The sequence below is a fragment of the Peromyscus maniculatus genome, chromosome 3 (genome assembly GCF_049852395.1).
Source record: "Peromyscus maniculatus bairdii isolate BWxNUB_F1_BW_parent chromosome 3, HU_Pman_BW_mat_3.1, whole genome shotgun sequence".
Lineage (NCBI taxonomy): Eukaryota > Metazoa > Chordata > Mammalia > Rodentia > Cricetidae > Peromyscus > Peromyscus maniculatus.
This window is the reverse complement of record NC_134854.1, coordinates 147,672,134-147,696,404: the sequence shown is the minus strand read 5'-3', so window position 1 is coordinate 147,696,404 and position 24,271 is coordinate 147,672,134. Positions and strand designations below refer to the sequence as shown.

The 24,271-nt window shown below is 52.2% G+C and overlaps 1 protein-coding gene across 1 annotated transcript in view; it reads left to right on the top strand.

Moving 5' to 3' along the window:
* The first annotated feature begins 3,283 nt into the window (after positions 1-3,283).
* The window catches only part of Cd9 (CD9 molecule), a 34,021-nt gene continuing 13,033 nt past the window's right edge, over positions 3,284-24,271 (top strand). Inside the window, exon 1 of the mRNA XM_042274143.2 lies at positions 3,284-3,470. Coding sequence (XP_042130077.1) covers positions 3,405-3,470 — 66 coding nt within the window. The 5' untranslated portion in view covers positions 3,284-3,404. The remainder of the gene's footprint in view (positions 3,471-24,271) is intronic.

Genomic DNA, 24,271 nt, shown 5'->3' with positions numbered 1-24,271 from the left:
CTCCTAACTGCTGAGCGCCCCACCCCCAATCCAGGGTCCTTTGAGGGTGGTCACCACCAACATGTGTACCAATACAGGAATATGGTGACAGTAGAAGATTCACCCCAGGAAATCCCTGAGGATGAGACCAGAGTGTTTGCAGAAGGCTCACATACCCGCCTTCAGAATAAAGGAAGCAGCCGGACCTTCTAGTAGTGAAAGCGACAAACATAAATGGACACCGGTTCGGGAGGCTCCTGACAGGGAAAAGGATCTCGCCTGTGGCCGCGTGTGCTGGTGCCCACACTGGGTTGGGAGGGTGAGCAGCCGAATTGGCTGTATGTGTTTAAATCTTACCACCAGAGGGAGTACAAGAGCCAACACGGACCCCTGGGTTGAGGGGGTTTTCCAGAAATAGCATCTCCTCAGGGAAGGCAGAAGTTTTCCCAGTCCCAACTCCATAAAAGCTGGAAGGCCTGCCTGGCTGCTACCATGTGATCTCTGACTCAAGGGCTTACCCACATTTTCCTCTTCCAGTTAAGGCAAACCACATTTTTTTCCATCCCTCCCTTTTCCTGGTTGCCTGTAGCGCTGAGCTCCTGTAACAAACACACTTTGGCCCAGAATGTCCCTGCACCACAGGAGACCAGGGTCCAAAGACAGCTGACCTGTCCAAATAAACCGTAGAGGAGGGACCAAGACCAGAGGTGGATCTCCTCAGGTCCGGCGATCTCATATAAGGCTGCCACACTGTGTGGGCTTGGAATCCCAGGCAGGAGGGTTTCTAGTCCAAGACAAGACTGATTCTGCTTAAAAAAAAAAAAAAAAAAAAAAAAAAAAAAAAAGAATCTCTGTTTATATGTAATGGGGGTTCTTAAGCTGTTTCCATGGGCATAGTGATGACCGACCTCAGTGAGTCACTGAATCAGCAAAGCACTGTTGGCATCCATTCCTCCTGGTAAGAGACTCAGTTAGCCTCTGCCTCTCCTTCCTTGTTCTCTGTCCTCCACCCAGCTTCCCGACTGCCGGTAGCTTCCCTGGCACAGACAGCTAGGTGGTTTTGTTCCTGGGACTTCACACACAGCTCCCCTGTCCCACCTAACTGCTGATGCCCCTGGCCTCTGAAGTCTGCTTCCACCATGCCCCCTGCTTAGGGAGATCTCAGACCGACATAGGAACATCCTTGGACTTGCCTGTTAGGGTCTCTCATGCCACATATCCACGGAGAGAGGTGGCGTCGTGGCGTCACACTCAGGAAGATGAGATAAGACCTAAGAACGTTTAGAACAAATGAAGCCAGCCTTTAGAGATCTGACTCCAGCTCAGACTCCCCCTCTGGCTCCCTCCCACCTTGTCTCCTCAGCAGATTTTTAGGTCCCGATGGCCCTCCTACCTTCCCAGTTGTCCTAAACACTTCCATCTCCTAACAGATCTCTGTACTGCTCCCCCAGCGCATCCTTCATCTCCCTCCACTACTAGCCTTCACCTTACTTAACTTCGCTTCCTCAACCGCACCCAGATTTTCTGTCCAGTACCCCAAAGTTTTAAAGCAGGGACTGGAGGTACAAGCAATGGTCCTTAGCCTCACAGAGCTTGCAGCCTGCCCTCTGGCACTGCCCATGCATGGACATGGCTCCACCTGGAACCCTTAAGGTTCATCCACTCGCCCTCACTCTGAGGACAGAGTCCTCACAGGTTCTCTCCCTGAGACCATGGGAGCCCCAGCCCCAGCGTGGCCAGGCTTCCCTGACTGCAGCTCTTTCTTTGGGATAGTTGGGATGGATACTCATCCTAAAACGGAAAATCAAGGGCCTCTCCTCAGAGTTCTCGGAGACCCCTAAATTGAACACCCCACCCCTCCAGACTCCTGCCTCTCTCCATCCCCCAGCTCCTAAACTGCTTCAGAGAAGAAAGAGGATAGAATCAGCGGCTTTCAACTCATGCCCCCAGTGAAGTTCCTCTCTAAAGTGGACTGTAGGAAAAAAAAAAAAATCTTTGTAAGTGGATCGATTAATGAAACCAGTCCACTGATAAATAACGAAACGAGAGCTGTGCTATGCTGACAGAGGCTGGTTTTGCTACGTGAAAATTTGTCTTGTTTTGGTTTTTGTTTTTGGAGACAGGGTCTCATGCAGCCCAGATTGGCCTCCAACGCACTTCGTAACCCGGGTGAAATTTTAACTCACATTCTTTCTGCTTCTTGGTATTTTCTGATGTTTCTGTAATGAGTATGGTTTACTTTTGCAATAAAGAGCTCTAAGGGAACTTCCCGCAGGGGTGAGGGAGAGAATACTGCAAAGGATGTTAAGACGGACCTCCTCACCCAACCAGAAGAATTAAGAAAGAATGTAAAGAGCCACAGAGCCCCAAGCCTGAAACACCAGCACTAGCATTGCCGAGGCAGGAGGATCCAGGGTTGAGGATAACCTGAGCTACACAAGCAAATTCCAGGTCAGCCGGGCTACACCGCTAGACCCTACCTCAGAAATAATGAAATTGCCGGGCACGATGGCGCATGCCTATGAGTTTGAGGCCAGGCTGGTTTACACAGCGAGTTCCAAGCCAGACAGAGCTACATAGTAAGACTCTGTCTCAAAATAATAAGTGTAAATGTAAATAAAAGACAAAAAAACACAACAGAATTTCCGCAGGTAAAGGAGGCAGGGGCAGCCGGCCACACACCACCTGCAGACAGCGAGGTGGGTCGGAGTAAGGGTGTGGCACCAGGTGCGGCAGGGAAGCGAGGAGTAAATACAGGATTTCAACTAGACTAAGTCAGCGAACGAAGAAATCTTTTGAGCAAAGAGAAATGCTCAGATGGGCACCTGAAGCATTCTAGCGGCCACAGTGCTCTTTCGGTCCGGAAAGGTTTACAAGGTTTACGAGGAGGTATAGGAGAGAAAGCAAGCCAGACAAACGGGCCGGCAAGTCTGCCGCGGGAATCTGAAAAGGTCCTTTAGAGCAGATGACCCTCCCGGGTCTTCCAAAGTAAACTCGGAGGCGCAGCGCCCGGAATGAACCGGAAAGGCGAGGCCTATACTTTACTCCCGGGCAAAAGTGGCCGGGTCTGGAGGTCTGGAAAGACCCCAAGACGGTGGGAAGGAGGACGATGAAAGGAAAGAGGGTCTCAGAAACGCGGCCCGGAAGAGCAGGGTGCAGGGCGGGCTCCGCACTGCAGGGGAGCCGAGTCCAAGAACCTGGGCCTGGGGAGTGGACGAGGCATGGGCGGGGCAGGTGGGCCGGGGGGCGGGGTCGGCATCCTTCGGCACATGCGCATCGCAGCTGGCCGGTCGCCGTAAGGAGTGGCACTTTTTAAAAGTGGAGCCGTAGGCCAGCCCCTAGCCTCAGCGTGTCTCAGTCCGCTGCCGTGTCTCTTCTGTCCCAGCCGTGCGTGCCTCTTGTCCCACGCAAGTCCAGTTTGCACCATGCCGGTCAAAGGGGGTAGCAAGTGCATCAAATACTTGCTCTTCGGATTTAACTTCATCTTCTGGGTGAGTGAGAGGCGACTGTCGCGCGCTCGTCTCCGAGGCCACCTGTTCACGAGCTCCGGACGACGTCCGGGACCGTGGGTGGCCGGGTGGCCGGGAGCTCCGGGGAGCTGGTACTGGGCGCGCCAGACGGACTCGGGCCGAGAAGAGAAAGGCGCGGCGGTTGCCAGCTGGCCGCGGGCGGGACGGGCAGGTGGGCGGGAGAAGCGGGGTCCTGGTGGCCCGGGCTGTGCACTCCGCTCCTGGGTCCCTCTGCCGCCGAGGATTTGAGATGGGGTCTGTGTCCGCTGCCACCCGGAGCACCCCCTGATTGCTAGAGGGGAAGGTGGCAGGGAGGAGCGGAGCACTCCTTTTCGATTGACTCGAGGCCCTCCCTAGCCCGTAAGGCTCCCGGCGAGCAGGGCAGTGAGTGTCTCCCGCCTCGGTGATCCCACAGTGGCAAAGGGGCTCCCACGAGGGGCTCCTGGCACCCTCACTCTGGAGAGGAAGCGGCTGGGGGAAGTCCTCTCTGCACCTGGAGGACGGACTTTCTGTGTTCACAGTCTGGGCTCTCGGTCCCCGTGAGAACGTCCATGCCTCCAAGCTACCTGAAAGACTAGATTGTCCTGATTCTTTTTCAAGAGCGATAACTATCTTGGCTGGAGAGAACTCTGGGAGAGTTAGGGAGAGGAGGGAGGGGAAGGTGCCTGTTGGCGCCTCTAGGTGGGAGAAGTCGGGTGTTTCTGCATTTCTCGGGTAATGAGGTCCTGCGGTCGAGAAGCCTCACCCTCCTAGAACTAGCCAGGCGGGGCCGCCAGGAATGGCCGTTCACCTGGAGAAGACGGGGGTGGGGATGGGAGGCACTCTAGTAGACACTCCCTGCCTCTCGGCATTTGGAAGTCTGGGAAAAGCAGCAGTGTCCGCTTTCTAAGGGACAGCAGCAAGGAAGTACAAGGACGACCCTTGTGTCCTCCTTCTGAGAGGGCACCCCTCTTACACCCCAATGGACATCGTTTGATCCCAGGCAAGTAGGAAAGGGTTTGGCCAGGCAACCCCTGTGCCACCCTCAAGAGTGATGACGGTAGAAACTAGTTATGTGCCACCAGAGACTTTTAACTTAAAAAAAAAAAGTGCACTATTCCCTTGGAGCTGGCAGCTGGGATGCTTACCATCCTCCAGCCAATGTAACACTCTGCAGGGCTGCTTGGAAATGTTCTGCAGCCTACAGAGACTGCCCTGGGTTTCCAGGAGTCACCACACCCATACAACTTAAGAGGATGTCACAGGGGCTTTCCCTCCTGGTGTATCCCCAGCTCTGAAGACAGGTAGGCCGGCTCTCAGGCTTGGCTTGCCCACTCATCTGCTGGAGTAGCACAAAACAAAGTCTAAAGACAGCTGGCCCCACCCAACCCCGCCCTGTCCTTTGGGGAGTTTTCCTCACCCTACCCTCAGGCAGTCTCTCCCCTGCCTGTCTGTTGGTTAGTCCTCAGCTGTCTGCCTAGTCGGGGTGAAAGTTTGGGGCTAGGGGGAGCCACGCAGTGCCACAGCATGTCTGCATCCCCCATCTGCACCCATGGCGTATGAAAGGGGCCAAGGGGAGGTGCCCATGGCCACCCTGTGTCGACTCAGTCTGTTGCCTGCTGGTCTGCAATCTGTCCGGCTTGTCTCCCGCCTGCCTCTCTATCCCTATCCTGAGCTCCCTGCCCCAGGCTAGACACTGCTGATTGACCGGTGCCTCCTGAAACAGAACAGTCTCCCTCTGGAAGGCTTTGGTTTTAGGGCTGGGAATGGCCTTAGAGATTGTGCACCAACTGTAGGTGCCAGCCCCCCTGTGGACAGTGGGAAGCCAGAGTGGCAGGGGCAGTGTTGCCCAAGATTGCAAGCTGAGCTAGTACTACATCCCCTGACCCCTCGTTTTCTCTCTTTCCTCTTCTACCTCTCTTTCCATGGGAGTGGGGGAGTAATTTCCTAAGTTAATTATTGTTACCTGTCCTACCCTGGGGTCTAATAGGGACAAAGCCCCTGTCCTGTTACAGTCTCTGTGAAAGGGATTACAGTCTGCAAAGGCCTCACCTAGCCCCATGATATCACCAAAGAAGCATATTTCCCCATTTTACCTATCGATGACCCGAAATCTAGTCCGTGAAAAGTTAAGTGACATTACCCAGGGTCAAGTAAGAGGACGTTATCAAGTGAGGTACCCAACTGGGTTTGGCTATTGATTGGGTGGGAGTAGAAGCAGGTGAGATGAAGCTCCTCAAAACATCCTTTATGACAGGCTGTGATCTCAGGGGACTGCTGGGATTGTTATGATGTCACCACTCCACTCCCTTGAGGCCAGCGATTTATGAACTTGGCATTTGGAACCCGATATGGTCTGTGGAAAGCAGGGGCCACCTTTGTGTGCAGAGGATGCCGAAGGGATGAGGCAGGGGTCCAAAGAGAAGCCAGCCTCAGTTTCGTGGGACAGTGGAGGAGAAGGGGGACCAGGAAAAGGGGCCGTGCCTCTCTCCTAAGCCTGAGCGTGGTGTCCCCTGTGGGTTGCTCAGTGACAGCTGAGCCTTCCCAGCCTGCCTTCCTGACACTGGGTGTCTCATGCCCACAACCACGCCAGCAATCAGTCTCTTTTTCCAATATCTTCGGAGCCAAACCTCCCGCCCCAGCCTATTTTGGTCATTCCTGAATTTCCCTCAGACCTCATGTCTATCCCTTCCCTCCCTCTAAAAAAGAAAGAGTTGGGGAGGGGGGGAAGGGAGAGAGAGAGGATGAGAAGGAAAACCTCTTTCTGGTGTCTAGAAGGCAGATGATAGAGGTGTTTCAGGCTGTAATGTGGTGACCAGCCTGGGGCCAGGCCAGGAATGTGCCTTTTTCATTAGTTTTTGTCTGTGTGTTGGGGGTCTTGCCCTGTCGCCAGGCTGGCCTGGGTCCTCTTGCCTCTGATCTTTCCCCATCCGACCCATCCGCCCAGATCCTGAGCCTGCGCAGTGAGGACTTCCTATCCTCCGTGGCCTAGGCAAAGGTAGGGTCAGATGGGCTCTGCTGAGAGTCGGACCCTGCTTCCCCTCTGCCCACCTCGACACTCTTCCTGCCCCTTCCCCATCCTAAAGAATGGAAGTGGCAGAGGGGCTGTCCTCTTCCTCCAGTGATGGCCTTGGGGCTGGACGGGGTTCAGAGCCTGACGAGTGCAGCTTTGTCCCCAGATCACTTTGAAACTACAGGGAGCTCACTTTTCTGATCCACACTAAAGTTTCCTCAGCGCAAAATCCATGAGCTGCTGCAAATGATCTTCAAGTTCAGCCTGTAGAACAACACACACACACACATACACACACACACACACACACACACACACACACACACACGCACGCACGCACGCACGCACGCACGCACCCACGCGCCCCGCTACTGCATACACAGTCCTCCTACCTCACCCCTGCCACCCACCCCATACACCATCCTCCCCACCTCACCTCTGGCTGGGCGTCAGGAAATCTCTGATGGGTACTGAGGATTGTTCCCTTGACCTTGACCTGGGTGTACACACCCATTTCTTGAATCTCTTTGTTCCTTCCATCTTCCCTCACTCTAGGGGGCGCGGTCTCCTTGTCTTCAGGTTCTGTTGTGAGTGCTCCACGGCCTTGGCCTTTCGTGGTCCTAGGCTGTAGTGGTCCCATCGTGGACCTGGATTCAGCATCCCCATCCATCCCGAGTGCATGCTGGGCATTCATCAGAGGTCTGGTGGCAGGTGCAGGTCAGCTTCCACCTGCAGCTATTGCGCCTCTCGAGGAGACCCCTGGGTAAGCGTGGATGTTTAGACCACAGATTGGCCCACACTCCCACGTGGCTCGGCCTTCCATCTTTCCCACATCTCCCTGCCATCCGAGCCGGCCTCATTCTCCAAAGCAAAACACTGACTCCATTTTGTGTGTTGCCACACATCTGACTCAGGGAGGAAGGGACACCCACTCCTGAAAATAAAGGCGCAGAGCCTCTAGGGGGGCCTAAGGCATCCGGGCAGCCCACGCTGGGGTGCGTGGCTGTGCCGAGAGCCCCTCCCCACCCAGCTCACGGCCTCCCCGAAGTAGTTGTTTGACTTGGATGTTGGACTGAACTGTTGCATAAAATGGCTTCCCACAGAGCGCCTGGGCTGGAGCGACACTGCCCTGCTTGTACTGGAGCTGGCAGGTTGGGGAGAGGGTGAGCTGAGGCCAAGTGTCTGCTGGGCGATGGAAAACAGGACCTGGCCCCTGCCTGGATCTTTGGTTTCTTCCCCACCCCAGCCATAGTTACCAACAACTAAGATCAGGAATCCGGATCTCTGGGTGGTGGTGAGAACTGGATTCATGTGCACACACTCACACTCGCTCTCACACACACCCACACTCCTCTCTCACAGACTCTGCCCCTGTTTTCAAAGTGCCGGTGGCAACATTCCAGAGCTTGCTATGGATCCAGAGAAGCCGTGGCTGCTGGCTGCCAGTTACTGGTTACTCCCCAAATCTGGACAGGCTGTGATCTGCAGCCTTATAGGAGTGGAACTGGGGTGGCTGGTCAGTGCTAACTCCCCGAAATGAGCCTTGCCTGCCTTCTGCGTTCCCAAATTGCCATTCTCGGCCCTCCCTTTGGGAAGTGTGTTGGACATGAACCTTTAATCTTACACATAGGCCTGTGTATCCTGGAGTGGTTCTGTCTGGTTTTTTTTTTTTTTTTTTTTGGTTCAATTCATTTTTTATAAGGAGACGTGGCCTCTGAGATTGGTCTCCACACAGTTTGGGACCTAAAAATACCTTGGATTTACGGTGGGGGGGGGGGCACATCTTTTCTTTGGTAGCACACAGAGGTAGATAGATGGCTTCTGCCTGGGTATTCCTTGTTTGGGGGACTGGGCAGGGGGCTCAGATCTCAGGGGTTTGGTGGCTTCTGCATCTCTGTTGCTGCCTTGTTTATTCTGGATAAACCCATGTGGCACTGAGAAAAGAAATGACCTTGTGACTCGAGTTCCTTCCTGTCCCCGTTGGGTCAGAGGGATTCTTCTGTCTCTGGTGCTGGGAACTGAACCCGCAGCCTCATGCATGGGAGGCAAGCATTCTGCCCTTGAGCTGCAGCCCCCCCCCCAGCCCTCAAAGTTTTGGGGGTTTGTTTTTGCTTTCCAGTCAAAGCTTTGCAGAAATGCATTTTACTTTTTACACACAGAAGAGCAACAAGCTCTCGGTTTCAAAGGTGGGAAAATCTCCCTGACCCTGAACTACCACCAGAAGAACTGTATCTTAACTAAAGAAATTCAAGATTCGTTTTTTTTTTTAAAGGCCAGCCTCAGTATTTTTTGTATGATTTTGTATTTTGGAGGTCTGACTGCATGTCACCTGGCTTCTCCATGCTGTGGAAAAAGTCAGGCTGGTCCAGGGATATTTTCATTTTCCGTCAAGTGGTGGCATGCAGCTGTGGAAAGCAACATCCTGTCCCCAGATGAGACAATTTTATAAAAATTATATCCATCCGGGTAATTTCCTACCCTATCCACCCAAAAAAATACTTAGTCATGAATCAATTCGGGGAGCGGTTTGTTTCTTTGGGGTTTTGTTTTTGTGGAAATTTTTTTGTTTTGTTTTTGAGACGGGGTCTCTCTATGTAGTCCAGTCTGGACTCTGAACTCAGTAGATTCTCCTGCCTCTACCTCCCAAGTGCTGGGATTCGTGGGCCAAATCCACTCCCGGCTAAATTTTAATAAGTACTATGTGTATGTTATTGTAGACTTCCAGGTCATAACCTTTTTAGGGAATCCCATGAAATTAGTAAGACTTTCTTCCAAGGGGAAAAATGCTACACATGGTTTGTTTGTTTTTCTTTTTCTTTCTTTCTTTTTTTTTTTTTTTTTTTTTTTTTGGTCCTGGAGGCCCATGAACCTGAGATCATGAATGGCCCCCATATTGATTTGTTTCTCTTGGTTTCCAGGTTTCTGCTATGTCCTGGATTCCATGTTTCTGACATAAGTGACTTCCTGGAATCGGATGGGAGAATAATAGAGGGTATTTAAAAGTGATATTAGAAACCCTAAGTTTAGCTGGGCGTGGTGGTGCGTGACTTTGATCCCAGCGGAGGAGGGGGGCCCAGGTGGATCTCTGAGTTCAAGGCCAGCCTAGTCTACATAGGACAACCAGAACTACTAAGTGAGACCCCACCTCAAAAATCAGTAAAAAAGGAAAAAGCTGAAATGACTAATGTAATGCCGTCTTGTTGATTCCGTTTGGGGTTTGCTTAGACAGTTCCCAGCCCTCCTCCACCCTCCTCCCCACATCAGTCACATCTGCTTAGCAACACATTTGAGATTTCCATGACTTTGACGATGGTCCAAATGTATTAGCCAAAATAATTGGCAAGCTATGTCTATAATACCTATTGTGCTCTGCTGTGAATGAACATTTCAAGGTTACTCTGACCATCATATAACTTTGATGTATTTTTGTGGGTTTTGCCTTTTATAATGCTGTGTCCCTAAACTTAGACACCAAGAGACTTTCCAGAGGCTCGAGTCTGCTCTTGGTCTGGCCATCAATAAAAAAAAGATTGAAAACTTTCAGTTGGCTTAATCGGCACAGTTGTCAATAACTATCTCATGTGTATCTTTACAAAAACAAAACAACAAAAAAATCAATTGTAAGTTCAGGACTGGTTCTGTGGGAGCTGGGGAGATAGCTCAGTGGTTAAGAGCACCCGCTGCTCTTGCATCGGACTGGTTTGGTTCCCAGCACCCACATGGTGTCTCACAACTGTCTATAACTCCACTTCCTAGGGATCCCGTACCTCCTGATCTCCTAGGGCACCAGGTGGGTGCCTGCTGCACATACATACATGCAGGCAAGGATAGCCATACACATAAAACAAAATTTGAGACAAGGTTTCTCTGTGTAGCCGTGACTATCCTGGAACTTGCTTTGTAGACCAGGCTAGCCTCGAACTCACAGAGATTCACCTGCCTCTGCCTCCCAAGTGTTGGGATTAAAGGCGTGCGCCAGCACCGCCTGGCTTCTTTTTTAAACTTTTAAAGACTGAGGATACAGCATGCTGAGTCCCCAGTATCAAAAAGAAGAGAGGAGGGGTGGAACTCTGAACTCCAGGGATAATCCAGGGCTGTCTGAGCTCAGAGCCTTCTCCCCACCGATCCTCATAGCTGAAAGGATGATTGGACACTAGCTTAATTTATCTAGTCCACACAAGGAATCCACCTTCAGAAGCTTCCAGGCAGGTTTTGTTCGGTGGTGATTCCTCTTCCTACCCCATGGAGCTTGGGAGACCCAGCGCAGCCTTATCTCCTCCTATCCTCTGGGAACTTCCAGAAAGGCAGGATGTCTTGTTGGACAGGGGTAGGACTGGGTCTCCAGAGAGTTAACGAGCCACCTGGTTGAATGACAGGAACAGACAAAACAGTCTAGCTTGGAAACTGCCCGTGTTAATTGGATTGTAAGGAAGGTTCTGTGATTTGGGGACTGATGGCTTGGAGACGTGTCAACAGCCTGGGTGTTGAGTCCTTCTCGCTCAGTGCACACAATGAGCACTGTGCAGAGGGACAGAAGTGGCCTTCACAGGGACCCAATGCCCATGGGGGGTCCTGTGAACACTACTCACCCAGAGAAGGCTAGTGGCTGGCTCCCCACCTCCAGACAGCTCTCAGCATCAGAAGGCAGCCCCTATTCACTCACGCATGCCCCGGTTTGAACTGCCAGTATGTCCAGATCAGAAACAACACAGCCCTGTGTGGCTCACTGGAGCTGTCCTAGACTTGGGCTAAAAATACCAGAAAGTAAATTGGACCACTTTATTAAAGTCAAACAGATTTCTGCAGTATTCTAATTTCCATCTCTTTCCCACCTACAGTGCGTCTAGAGTGACGCGGTGGCTTTATTAAAGCCGAATGAAAAGATCGGCAAAGCCATGAGTAGTTGTGAGCTCACGAGTGGGTAACTTTTCCAGTGGGTAGAGGTCTAGGGATTGGGGTGCATGTCACTTCTAAGTGAGCCCTGGCAGAGGGCCGCACAGACACCACCACGTGGTCGCACCCCAACTCTGATGGATATTTCCAGTCCGGGGAACCGCCACTGCTGGTCCTAAAGAGGAATGTACACCCCAGAAATGGGCCCTCCCCACTAAGGCAGCTTCCTACTGCCCCTTTGCAATTTGAGTACCACCACCATTATGATGCCCCAAGCGTCCGTCTATTATCCTCACACTCAAACGTGGGTGGTGTATTGTGTTTGAGACTATGTGGCCCAGGCTGACCCAGAATGCTCTGTGTAGACACTACTGGCCTCAAACTCCCAATAATTCCCCAAAGTTGGAATTGTGGGTGCTCCACACCTGGCAACACTCAGATGTTAATGACCAGCCTGGGACCGTCTTGTGTATTCTGCTTTCCACTAATCAAATTGTGACTCCGGGTCTAAGGCACGTAACCTTTACGCGACCCAGAAAACTTGTTGCGAGCAGAAATTAGATTATTTTCCAGTGCTGGGGATGGAGAGCCCTTAGCCCTTTGTAATGGGAAGCTGACATCATCCTCATGCCACAGTTGCCTCTAGGACCCCACGGTGTGTCTTCAGAGCTGGTGTTATTGCATTGCTCCAGATCGCAGGCAGAGGCTCCGGGTTGGAGCTCAGAAGTCAGCTTTCCAAGAGATAAGGACACAGGACTGCCCTGGCTGCCCTGGCCCGTGGGGGCAGTGGGCAGTGAGTGGCCAGCTGCAGGGGAAGGAAAGCTAAGCCTAGAAGAAGGGGCACCGCGTCACTCAGGGCTCTGCTTCCCAGAGCGCTGCTCGCGTGGACAGAGCTCGGAGGCCAGCGGCCAGGGGAAGGAAGCCCAGATTCTGCTTAGGCTGTCCCTTGGCAGCTCACCTAGGAAGACCAGGCTCAGGAGCACCTCAAGCCAGACACGACAGTTCTGGGACTGGGAATGTAACTTCAGAGTCCCTGGATTCGGTTCCCAATATGAGGGTAGAAGAGATACAGCTTGACAAAATGATGTCCAATGAGCACTTTGCAATCGGAATGGAGTTCAATACTTTATTTGTGGTATTATCTCAGAGAAGTAACTCAGCCTCTATGCCCCGGTTTTCCCATATCAAAAGAAGGGAAACGGAGTCTAGACACAGCTCCTTTGATAAAATGCTTACCTACCATGTGTGAACCCCTGGTTTCACTCCCCGACCCCACATAAACAGATCATAAACAGCCTGACATCTTAGGATCTAGGCGGTGGAGGCAGGCTACTTAGTGGGCTAGCCTGGGCTGTATGAGAGCCTGCTTCTCACACATACATAGAAAGGAAGTCAGTGTTGTCTACCCAAAGGCCCGCTGTGAAAATAGTTCAAGTGAACTGATTGCCTAGGGGTAGGGTGCAGGTGTGAGGGCAGATGTGTGGACGCTTGGCATGTAAAATTAAGAGACCTAAAATATGAAGAAGGGAGAGACTGCAAAGGTCAAGACGTGATGGGTGAGACACAGAAATTTGGAAAACCTGCCTGCCTTAGCACTCAGACTATGTCAGGATGGGAGAGGAGACTCAGCCGAGCAGTGCTGTCAGTGCCCTTGGCCAATGCCGCCACCGCACAAGCTCTGTGGCCCTCTGAAAGTTCACCTGCCACCTCCCGGGCCATCCACGCCAGCCCATCTCCACTTCTTCAGCAGATGGGATGGGAGCTGCCAGTCTACCCAGTAAAATGTGGGGAAGCAGGAGTGTGTGTGCGCATCTAATCACCAGACACCTTAGTGAGCGAGCTGTGCACTGTGGAAAACATGTGGTGTGCTGGAATCTAAAGCAAAACATCCTCCAAACCCCGCCCCCATGTCACGTGATCTGGTTAAGGTCAGAATGCCTGCTTTTCAGCAGAAAGGGATTATTTGTGAGCTGGCCGGGGGATGCTGTGTGTCTGGTAAGCAGGCAGTGGAAATTTCAACCGAGATGTCTGGTTTTGAAAGAAAGAGGTCAGCCTGGGCCTCAAGCCTTAAGGACAGACTCTGCTACTGAGGGACACCCCAGCCCAAGGCTCTGGGTTTTAGATGCCGACTCCGTCTATAGAAGGGGGGGATTTATTAATTCCTGAACTTGTCCAGACCGAGTCTCTGCCTCATTATTAGGACGATACCCTGAGAAAACGTTGATGTGGCCCTAGATTCTCTTCCACACCCTAGAGAGGTAAACCCACACATATACACCCTCTCTACCAAGAGTGAGATTTCTCTCTCATGGCCTGTGTCATGCAGGTGACAGAGCCCACAGCTGAGTCACCCAGAACTTGCTGTGGGGTGGGCAAGTTGCTTCAGCTCTCTGATTCTGTTTCCTCATCTCTGACTGATTGACTGACTGACTGATCCTGACTGTGGAAGCCACCTAAGAGCGTTAGAACCCTAAATGGAGCTCCGGTCAGGTCAGTGTGCAGGCCAACAGTGTTCTCAGGGTGCCAGCCATACAGAAAAGCCTGAGAAGTCAAGGAAACAGATGCCTTCTTTAACGTGTGTATTTCACAATTGGATTTTTTTTAATGATGAATTATATGAGTATCATAATTTTTTTTTTTTTTCAAAATTTGGCACCTGGGCCAGGTGCCACATGCCTGCAGTAGGATCGAGAGAGTTCAGGGTTTAATCCCAGTACTCAGGAGGCAGAGGCAGGTGGATCTCTGTGAGTTCCAGCCAGTCTGGTCTACAAAGCAAGTTCCAGGACAGCTAGAGATGTTACACAGAGAAACCTTGTCTCAAAAAACCAAAGGTTCAAGGTTCTTATCAACTACATAGTGAGATTAAGGCCAGCAAGGGCTACATGAAAATTTGCCTCAAGAAGAAAAAAAAGAGCAAAAGTTAATAGCCGGGCCATTATTGGGGAGCTGGTTTGTTAAAAGCACAGGCTTCTGTGAGGAGGTGGCAAATTAGTGTCTTCGCCTCCTTTTCCCGTTTGCATAATGGAGGCCGTAATGCAACACTTAATGCAAAGCTGTTCTCACTTTCCTGGCTCACAGTAAGAGCCCGGGGTTAGGTTAGCTAGCCTGGATGTCAGCAGCCATCTCCGGAGTCACAGCACCACTTGGCTTGCTGTAAATGTTTGGGGCCCAGAGCTGGTCCCAAACATTTCTGTTCGGCCAGGTCTCCCTCCTCCAGCTGTGGAATCAGCACAGGATGGCTCAGAGCTGAAATCGGCTCCAGCCCCCTTCCAGGACATCCTCAGCTCTGTAGCAAGTTAGAGACCAGCCTGGGCTACGTGAGAGCCTGCCTCAAACCAACAGAATGAATGAAATGGGGCAGGGGCGGGGGCGGGGCGGCGGCAGATGAAAGAAGTAGTCTTACTTTACCCCAACCCAATTCTAAGACCTCTGCCCCTCCCCCTCCCCAAAAAGAGGATTGAATACTCTCATCTAGAACCTTCTAGACAATATGGACCCCCACCCCCACCCCCGGAAAAAAAAAAAAAAAAACAGATCCTAGAGCAGCGGTTCTCAACCTTCCCAGTGCTTCAACCCTTTAATACAGCTCCTCATGTTGTGGTGACCAACCATAAAACTATTTTCGTTGATACTTCGTAACTGTGTTTTACTACTCTGTTTCTACTCCGTTTGTTTGTTTGTTTGTTTGTTTGTTTGTTTGTTTTGGGTTTTCCAGACAGGGTTTCTCTGTGTGGCCTGTCCTGGATCTCCCTCTGTAGACCAGGCTGGAACTCACAGAGATCCGCCTGCCTCTGCCTCCCCGAATGCTGGGATTAAAGGTGTGTGCCACCACCGCTAGGCTAATTTTGCTACTGTTATGAATCATAATGTTTTCCAATGGTCTTTAGTTGATCCCTGTGAAGGGTTGGTGGACACCCCCGGGGGTCTCGACCCATAAGTTGAGAACCACTGTGCTAGAGGGTGTCAGGCTAGAATCACCATTGCATCTGTGCAGGCATCGGGGACAGAAAACCAGGGGTGCCTGGTGGAGCTTCCCTAAAGCACTTTTTCCAAGGAACACTTCCCCTCCGGCCTCAGCAGAGGGAAGAACAGTGAACTCAAGCTGACCTCTGCCCTCCCTCACCAGGCAGCTGGCACTTCATCTTCAAGCCTGGGCAAGAAGAAAAATCCTTGTCACTAAGATTTAAGCTAGAGTATTTTTCCAAGTCCAACCTGCCCAGGCCACCGATCCCTGACTTGGGGATTCCCAGTCCCACCTGGGCAATTCTCAGAAGTATAGTTTTTAATCTCTATAACCTTGGTTCAATTTGAGTCCTTCCTGTTCTGACTGTGTGGTTCTGAGTGTGTTGCTTACCATCTCAGAGGATCCCAGTCATGTATAAAAGAAGGACGCTAGCAGAATAAACCACATCCCACTGTGCGTGGGTCCTCACAGATAGTAACTGCTGCTGTTATTGTCCGGCTCTGTTGTGGCCATTGTGTATTTCACTATCACCCACCTCTGGCAGGAAAACCTGCCAGAAACTGAGTCAGTGCTAAAGCTAGAGATCCTGCAACCTGGCTACAATCTCTGTGTGTTTTCTTGTGTAAAACGAAATCTCTTCAAGAGTTTGGGATAGCATGAAGCCCGAGTCTGCTCTCATGCATGATAGCTGAGTGGCCCAGGAAAATCGGGAGGGGTTTTCGCTGCACGTCAGCCCTGGCTGGCCATGGGAGCCTCTTACACACCCCCTGAGTCACTGGGGGAGAGCTAAACGCACCTTTGGGAGCCAAATGCAGGTTCCAACTTGAGCCTTTTGCCTCAGCTTCCTGGCCTTGATCTTCAGTGTGGAGCTGCCCAGCCAGTGTGTCTGCCTCTCAGGCTTCCCACTCCCAGCCTGGCCTTCACGGGTACCAGCCAGCATCCAGGGGGACTTGCTGTGCCTTTGGGGTTGGGTTGGTTAGCTTGCCGGAGCCTCATTCCCTGTGTCCGTGTCCTGTGGGCAGACAGCCTTGCCCCTTTCAGCTGAGGCTCCCACAGACACGGAGCATGCGCCCAGGAGACACTACCTCTCTCTCGGTGTTTTTCAGCAAGGGTGTGAGGAACGCTCCTCTCTGGGCTCACAAGTCCAGAGAAGCCATTTCCTGTCCACCCTTCTTGTGTAGTATTTAAACAAAAGCCCAGGGTAGTGATTATGATCGTGAAAGTATAATCCCCCAGGGTCTGTGCTCACACACAGGCTCCTGGGTAACAGCCCCCACCCCTGACTAGTTGACCTCAGGTCTGGGAGGGAACAGTGAGTGGGTGTACTCTCTGACAGGTTCTGGGAACTACCCCTTGAGGAGCACTGGCCGCCGAAGGGGTCCCCGCGGGCTTGCTGTGGATGTGAATGCTGCTCGCTTGGTAGAGGCTGAGAAAGCAGAAGTCTGAGGCTTGGCCCCGGGCCTGCTGGGCAGTCTTTCTATTAAACTCAAGTTCGTCCCGTGCTCTTCTAACTTTACCACAAGCTAATAGTTTGTGATCCTCAAGGAAGGGCAGCCACGGCGTGGACCTGGGTTTTGTTCATAACCGGGGAGAGGGGCCCTCTGTGTGAGGACCCCCACATCTAGCACTGCCCACACCCTGCCCTTGAGCCAACGGGTCCAGTGTCAGGTGGGGGAGGGGGTCAAGGAGCGGATTAGAGGAGGTTGAAGCTTGGGATCCTGATCCTGTGTTCTTGCTGGCATTGCCTGGCCCAGCCTCCTAACTGGTGACTCGGGCCCATTCCAGGCTTGGCATTTGTTGGCTAGAGGAGGTTGCCATGGGGATGCGTGAGGCCCGGAGCCCACAGATCCCGGTGGCCTGACTTGCCTTTGGACACAAAGGGCCTTATCTCGTCCGCAACAGCTTTCTTCAAGCTTGACTGATATTTTAGGGCCTGGAAACAGGGCTGACGGAGAGAACTGCATTCTAGTAATTTGGTCTGTCACTGACTTACGGGACAGTGTAAGCAGCTGTGCCTACAGGTGCCCAAGCCACCGTGTTCAAAACAAAACACGAAGTGGAGCAATGGCGTCTGCTGAAAGACAGTTGAGAGCTGCTGTCTTGTCCTTTGAGGTCCAGGGAGAGCCCCTCCCTCCCAGGAGAGACCATAGCCTGGGGGCTGAGCATACCTCTCCAGCCTCTCCTCGGCTCCCACCTCATGTCTGCCATTCCATCCAATTCCCCGGCTCTGGCAAGCGTTTTGTGGGTGTGGAGAAGGTAAATTTATCCATTTACCTCCACCACCCAAGACACACAGTCTCAGAAAACAGAAACCCAGTGTCCTGGATGATCCCGCTTCTGCCCGCTGCCTTCTGGGATCACAGGAGGCCATCCAAAGTCGGAGGAGTGCCAGTGACCGCCCCACTCATCAGTGTCTCTCTCAAGGTTTATTACTGTTACTGTTGCCTTTGTTACTGTTTTTTCCCTACAGAGTCTGGGTGGCCACGGCACCCTACAGTTTCCAGAGGGTTTTATGGATTTCTTTGACCTTACCTTCACCTTCAATCTGTGTGTGTGTGTGTGTGTGTGTGTGTGTGTGTGTGTGTGTGTGTGTGTGTTTGCGTGCCTGTAACTCCAGCAGCATTCAGGGGCCTGAGGCAGAGGGATTACCACAAGTTCAAGCCCAGCCTAGCTATGTATCACTGAGCTAGGGTAAGGTAAGGGGAAATGAAGGGAACTGAGGAAAGCGCTTTGTATCGGAGCTTCTGGGCAGTGCCGGAATTACAGAGTCCTTCCCAACAGAGGTGTGCAGTCCCATCACCTGGCACCCACATAGATCCAGGGCAAACGCATGTTTAGAATTCCTCAGGTGATTCTGGGATCCTCCCCTTGTACACCCAGGAACTGGTGGTGTAGCTGTGCAGGTGACAGGTGGCAGCTACAAGGCTTCCTGCTTCTTGCTTGCTACATTTCTATTATGCCACCATCCTTTCCTAAAATAGCCATTGTTTTTTCCAGAAGGTCAACAGGAAGTAGGAAAGAAAACCCTCTCCTTTTCCCAGACCTCCTCCACTCCCCACAGCCCACCTCCATCCCTCCCAGTACGCAGATGAGGCTACCTCAAGTCCATGCAGAGTGGGCTGGAAGTGTAGCTGAGTTCGTCGGTAGAATGTTTTCCTAACATGCACAAAGCCGTGAGTTCAATCCCCAGTACCGCATAAACCAGGCTTGGTGGCATGTGCCTGCAATCTTAGGACTGTCAAGGCTACATTTAAAGTTTATACCTGGGCCACATGAAACCTTGTTCCAAAACCTCTCTGTTTTCTGGATTCTCTAACCCCAACTAGGAAAAACATGCTAAGAATTTTGTCCTTTAAAAAAAAAATGTATGGCCGGTCAGGCCACAGTACAGGAGAGGCCCAGCGCAGAACACCTAATACACCCAGTGTGTTTTGACGGGGACCTGTCCTAGAATCTGTCCTAGAGGGTCGCATGCTGCCTCCCACCTGAGGGGCCGGATGCAGCTTCTAGTCTCATCCATCCGCCCACAGACTTGAGTTTCTAACAATTCCCCTTCCCCCAGTGGGTGCATATCTCCACAGGATCTGGCTGAATCCAGTTTTGCAAGCTTGGCTAGGAATAACTGAGCGGCCCATTATTACACTTCTTTCTTTTTTCTTTCTTTCTTTTTTTTTTTTTAATAGTCCTTTGGAATTGGAGGTATTTCCATCGGCTGGGTCATGTTTCAGGGTGAGACTGTCCCTGTAGTGAGATTTGCGATGTGACTCACTAAAACCCTGCTCTGCACTTTCTGTGGACCTGGGAAAACAGAAAATGAGCTGGGACGTGGCGCCATGGTGGACGGCTTGGGAGCCTGCCTCACAAGTTCCAGGCCCGGGTTCGGTTCCAGCATCGACACCAGAAAGCAAAGTCAGGGAGAGAGGGGTGTTGTGATTGATTCTGAAATTGGCCTAAGCCTTACATGATCAGGTTGTCTGTGTGGTTCACCCAAAGCTGGAGTGGATGGCTAGATTTCTCGAAGGGCGGGGCCACAGAGAGGTTTGCTGAAGCTTGGCTTTTCGGAAGGTTTTATAGGAGCCGGGTGTGGCAATACGCGCCTGTAATCCAGCCCTTGGAAAACATGGGAGGTTCGAAAGTTTGAGACCCGCCCCAGCTGTGCACAGAGAGATCCTGTTGGAAGGCAGTAAAGACGCCATAAGGACTGCCCCTCCTCTCATCCAGGCCCTTCCAAGGGAGGCAAGAGCCCCACCACTGAGCCACTCTGTTTTGATTTTGAGTCAGGGTTTACTGCGTAGCCCAGGCTGGCCTCAAAGATGTCCTGCCTCAGTCTCCCATGTGCTAGGATTATAGGTGTGACCCACCACACCTATGGGGTGGGGGGAGGGGGCAGGATCTCATGTAGCCCTGACCGGCCTGGAATTTACTATACAGTAGTCACCGAGATCCTCCTGCCTCTGCCTCCTGAGTGCTGTGATTAAAGCCCATGCCACCTCAGCCGTACCCCAGCCTCCTTCATGCTAAAATCCCAGGCAGGAGTCACTGTGCCCAGCTTCATCTGTTGTGAGATACTAGGAAAGGGTTCCTTTGGAGTCACCGTCGTCGTCGTCGTCGTCGTCGTCGTCGTCGTCGTCGTGGTCCCGTCCAAAGGACGGATGGGTGGGGAGTGGGGTGACATGAAAAGGAGTAACCTGATCTTAAGGAGGGCGTGCCCTGGTGGGGGGTGAGTTGAGTGCTGGAGCAAGAGCAGCCTAGGTGGCCAGGGTGGCATTTCGGGAGGAGGGACTTGGGTGAGCAGAGGCAGGAATGCTAGGTGCTGAGTTGGGAAACTTAGATTCCATCCAAGGAGGAGGAGCCTGGGTTCCTGGGCATCAGCGGCAGGTTGGGACACTTGAACAGTTAGTGACCTGTCCATGAGGGTTCAGGACTGCAGGGACAGTGTTGGGGCGCGAGGCTGAAGAAAGGGAGCTTAGGTTTCCATTCTGCTGTTGCTTTCTTTTTAGGGTTGAGAGACCTGCCGGTGTAGTATTGGCAGAGACAGAACCCAGAGGCAGTCAAGAAGCTAATTAACTGAGCAGTCCTTGAAGGAGACGGAAGCCTTGTGGGGGAGAGACAGACAGGCGGCAGCTGCTTTTTAGTAGGGAAGCAGTTGCCAAGATAGGGTAGCCTCTGCTGGCTTCTGGTGTCACGGCAGACCTTACTGTGTCCCTGCTCCCACGGCGTTACTGGATTCTTGTTTGTTTAGGGTTTGAGTTGGGGGGAGGCTTTGTGAAACAAGTTTTTATGCTGGAGCCCAGGCTATCCGGGAACTCACTCCTGTCTCCCTGCCCCAGCCTCCCGTGTTGTGGGAGCAGAGGCGTGCATCACCACACATTGCGGCTCACCAGTGCCAACTCGCTGCCGTTGGTGTCCTTCCTGATGCAGTATCTCACCCAGGACCCCACACAACAGTGGTGCTGTCCTAAACCGCTGTCTACAACAGGCTCCTGACTTTGCTCGTTCCTCACGATCCTGGCTGGAGTTTTTGAAGATACCGGTCACCTAGCCCTGGGGAACTGAAGTAGAAGGATGGAGGAGAGTTCAAGGCTGGTGTAGACCACATCACGAAACTTTGTCTCAGAAACCAAAACGGAAAGCATGGGGTCTGGGGAGATGGGTTCAGTGGGTTAAATGCTTTCCCAGGACACCTGAGGTCCTGAGTCCCCGTCCCCAGAACCCACATAAAGCCAGGCGTGGTGGCACTGGAGTTTGTAGGGACATAGAGAAGGGAAACCCCAGCAGCTCTCCGGTGCTAGCCAAATAAGAGACCCTGTCTTAGGGTGGAATGCGCTTGACCTCTGACCTCCACATGTGTGTTATAGTGTACATTAAAGAACACACATACATGTAGACAGAGCTATAGTGTACATTAAAGAACACACACACACACACACACACACACACACACACACACACGCGCGCGCGTATACAGAGTTTAAAAAAAAAAACAGAAAAAGAAGAAGAAATTCTGGTCAAGGTTCTTTGTGGACTATACACAGTGTAGATTTGTCTCGTTTTCCTTATGGCCCATCTTACAATACTAATTTTTTTTTAAATCCATATGAGTGACAGAACAAAGCCAGGCCCCGTGAAACAATGGGAGAAACTCCTTTTTTCCTTCACTGTCACATGGATGGAACCGTCTGGGGCCAGATGGCAAAGGAGCTTTTCGAAGCAAAACCAGACTGTTTCCATTTGGCTTTTGTTGGAAACAAAAAAGGTAATAAGGCCAACTGCAGGCAGGCAGGGCCTCTGGCTGGGAATGCTGCCTCCGGACTGTCTTCGCTCTCCTCTCCAGCTGGTGGTCGGGCACGCTGCGGGCCCCGTTCTCAGGGCCCTGTCCGAGCATCCGCGTCAACCTGCCTGGGTCATGTGCGGACAGACACCAGAGCAGTGGCCTGGGCCGTTCCGTAGCTGATGTGGCTGCCCAATGTCGGTTAGTTGACCTGGAAGGAAACTTTTATTAGCTATTTTTCTCGTGATAAAATGCCGACCGCCCCACTCGAGAGGAAGGGTGGATTTTGGCTCCAGTTGAAGGACACAGCCCATCGAGGAAGAGAAGTCCTGGGTCCGGAGCTTGGCAGTCAATCTCTTTGCCTCACAGATGCATATATACAGCCATTCCTTGCTCGCTGTCTCCAGGGTCTCCATTTCAGGAACTCCTACCCTACCCTTACCCAGGAGCTCTTTGCCCCCACCCCACCTCTACAGATGCCACAGTCCGAGGATGCCTTAAATACAATGGTATTGCGTGTACATGTAACCCACACATGTCCTAATTCTATATAAATGCTGTATGAGGAGCTATACAGTAGTGCTGAGGGAATAATGTCCAACAAAAAGCCTCTACATACACATTCAGCACAGCAACAGAGAGGCCTAACTACCCACTGCACCCGAACCTGCAGAGGCAGCTCCTTCTCAGACAGTGTGGAGTCCCTTGGTATTTGATTGACAGGATGCTTTTTTAAAGGCCAGAGCTGCCTGGTTCTTTGCAGCTGGTCTCTTCTTGTTTAGTTTCTAGTGGCTGGGGGGAGAGCAAGGAAGAGGGCTATGGAAGTACCCCAACTTCTGCCACCAAAAGCAAGCGCCTCTGGGAAGTATTCAGCTCCTTAAACAATACTGCCTGAGTAGCCAACTGTGAGCTATTCAGGTTTCACAGCCCCACCACCCTAGCCGACCTAGCCTGTGGCTGTCTTTCCATTACGCAGACCAAGGCAGCTAATGACTTCCATAGCATCCCCTGCAGCCACTTAGCACCAGGGATCAACAAACACCGTAGGAGGTACGTGCCTGGAACCCCAGCCCTTGGAAGGCAGGAATAGGTTCAAAGCCAGCCTGGTCTACACAGCAAGTTTCTCGAAAACCTGGCTGCAACTTGTCTCACAACCAAACAAAAGCTGGGGGTGGTCGCGCACACCCTTGATCCCAGCCACCACCGAGGCAGAGGTCAGCCAGAGCGACATAGTGAGACCTTGTCTCAAAAAATAACGCAAACAAGCCGGGCGGTGGTGGCGCACACCTTCAATCCCAGCACTCGGGAGGCAGAGGCAGGCGGATCTCGGTAAGTTCCAGGACAGCCAGGGCTACACAGAGAAACCCTGTCTCAGGGAAAACAGCTAAGCACACAAAAAGTTGGCAGCTAGCTCACAGCCCTGATCAAGTGTCCACCTACTGCTCCATCGTCCCTCAGCCTGCCTGTCATCTGCTTTCTTGGACCTCCCTCCTCCCTGGTGACTTTTTCAACAAAGTACCCGGGGCTTGGTGACTTTTTCCAAGTCTCTGCAGCCGTCTGCATTTACTTCTTCACTGTGGTGTGGACAGCCCAGCGGTGCCACACTCGGCTTGTGTGGCACTGTGGTGTGGACAGCCCAGCGGTGCCACACACAGCTTGGGGTGGAGCCCACAGGTAGAATCGACTTCTACCGTCAGCCCCAGCCCCAGATGAGACCTGAGATGTCTCCTTCCTGCCAAGTGTCTATTTTCTGACCCATATTTCTTCTTCCCACCTGTGCTCACAGACTAGGGTAGCAGGCCTTCTCACATTTTCCCACCCCTTTTCACCACAGAAGAAAGTGTCGTGGCCTAAGGTAGGTAGGTATGTCAAATATGTGTGTGGATCATTTCTGATACTAAACCAGAGTCTAGCTCAGGGCCCCGCCGAGCCCATCCACCACCCCACCACCCCGCCCCGATCCGGGTGCTCCCTGTGGTCGGGAGCACTCTGCTGGAGATGAGCTAGCCTCTGACCAGGCATGACTCTCCCTTCTCCAGCATGAAATCGTGCTCTATTTGGACTCTGCCTAAAGAGACTCCCTTGCTGAGGAGGAGAACCTGACCTGTGTCTTTGAACACACAGTTCTCAGGTTCATGTTAACCCTGTAATTCCCGCACCATGAACTTTTCCAGTGTGCAGCCAGGGACTCTCCGCCTCGGGACCTTCTTACTGGTGTTCAGCAATGTCTTCTCTGAGAGGAGGACTGAGCAGTGTGGGAAGATACCGGCTGACCATCCACAGAACAGAGGGTGCTGGGTCATGCCACCTTGCGCTGGGAAGGTCTAGCTGCTTTCCTAAAGCCTGGTGAATACCTCCTCTTTAAGGAGCATGGGCTCTAATGTAAGCCCCTTTATTCTCTGGCCAACTGGGGAGGCACAGGCAGGCCACAACCGCCTGTTTACAGGGGGAAGGCTGAAGCAGCAGGACTCTAAGCCAGGAAAGAGCCCACACTGTGGGAACTCAGTACATGATGGGCTTGAATCACCCTACACTTGTGTGGGTACAGGCGAGGTGGTTTCTATAGGCTGATGCCCTGGGTGGCCCTACCCACTGTCACCACATGTCCTGGGCACTCGATGCACAGAATCCGATTGCTACTTCATGGGTAAATTCAGGGAGAA